Here is a 287-nt window from a genome sequence, read left to right as displayed (position 1 = left end):
AATTTAGTCACTCAAACCCAGAGTTACACCCGGTTACCAAACCCCGGTTGAATTAACAATCCTTTGGAGTGTAAAAATCATACATATACTTAAAACCAACATAGGTATAGTAAGGTTTTTCCATTCTTCTGGCGAGAGCGAAGTATTTTCAATGCCTGGGACGTGGCACCAATGGTCTGGCACTTTCAGTTGGAACAACAAGAGGTTGACCTGGAAAACAAATAGATGTATGAATCGATGAATAGGAAATTTGCGAGTAGATAGGAAAATCAAAATCCTAAACATGA

At 38.7% G+C, this 287-nt stretch overlaps 1 protein-coding gene across 1 annotated transcript in view; it reads right to left on the bottom strand.

Annotated features, from left to right (window-relative positions):
- The window catches only part of LOC119586936 (solute carrier family 22 member 5-like), a gene marked incomplete in the record, with an annotated part of 32,490 nt that overhangs the window by 13,829 nt on the left and 18,374 nt on the right, over positions 1–287 (bottom strand). The window contains 1 exon segment of the mRNA XM_037935668.1: positions 101–210. Coding sequence (XP_037791596.1) covers positions 101–210 — 110 coding nt within the window.

This window comes from Penaeus monodon, chromosome 22 (assembly GCF_015228065.2).
Source record: "Penaeus monodon isolate SGIC_2016 chromosome 22, NSTDA_Pmon_1, whole genome shotgun sequence".
NCBI classification, from domain to species: domain Eukaryota; kingdom Metazoa; phylum Arthropoda; class Malacostraca; order Decapoda; family Penaeidae; genus Penaeus; species Penaeus monodon.
The sequence above is the reverse complement of the archived record's forward strand: the minus strand, read 5'-3'. Positions and strand labels throughout refer to the sequence as shown.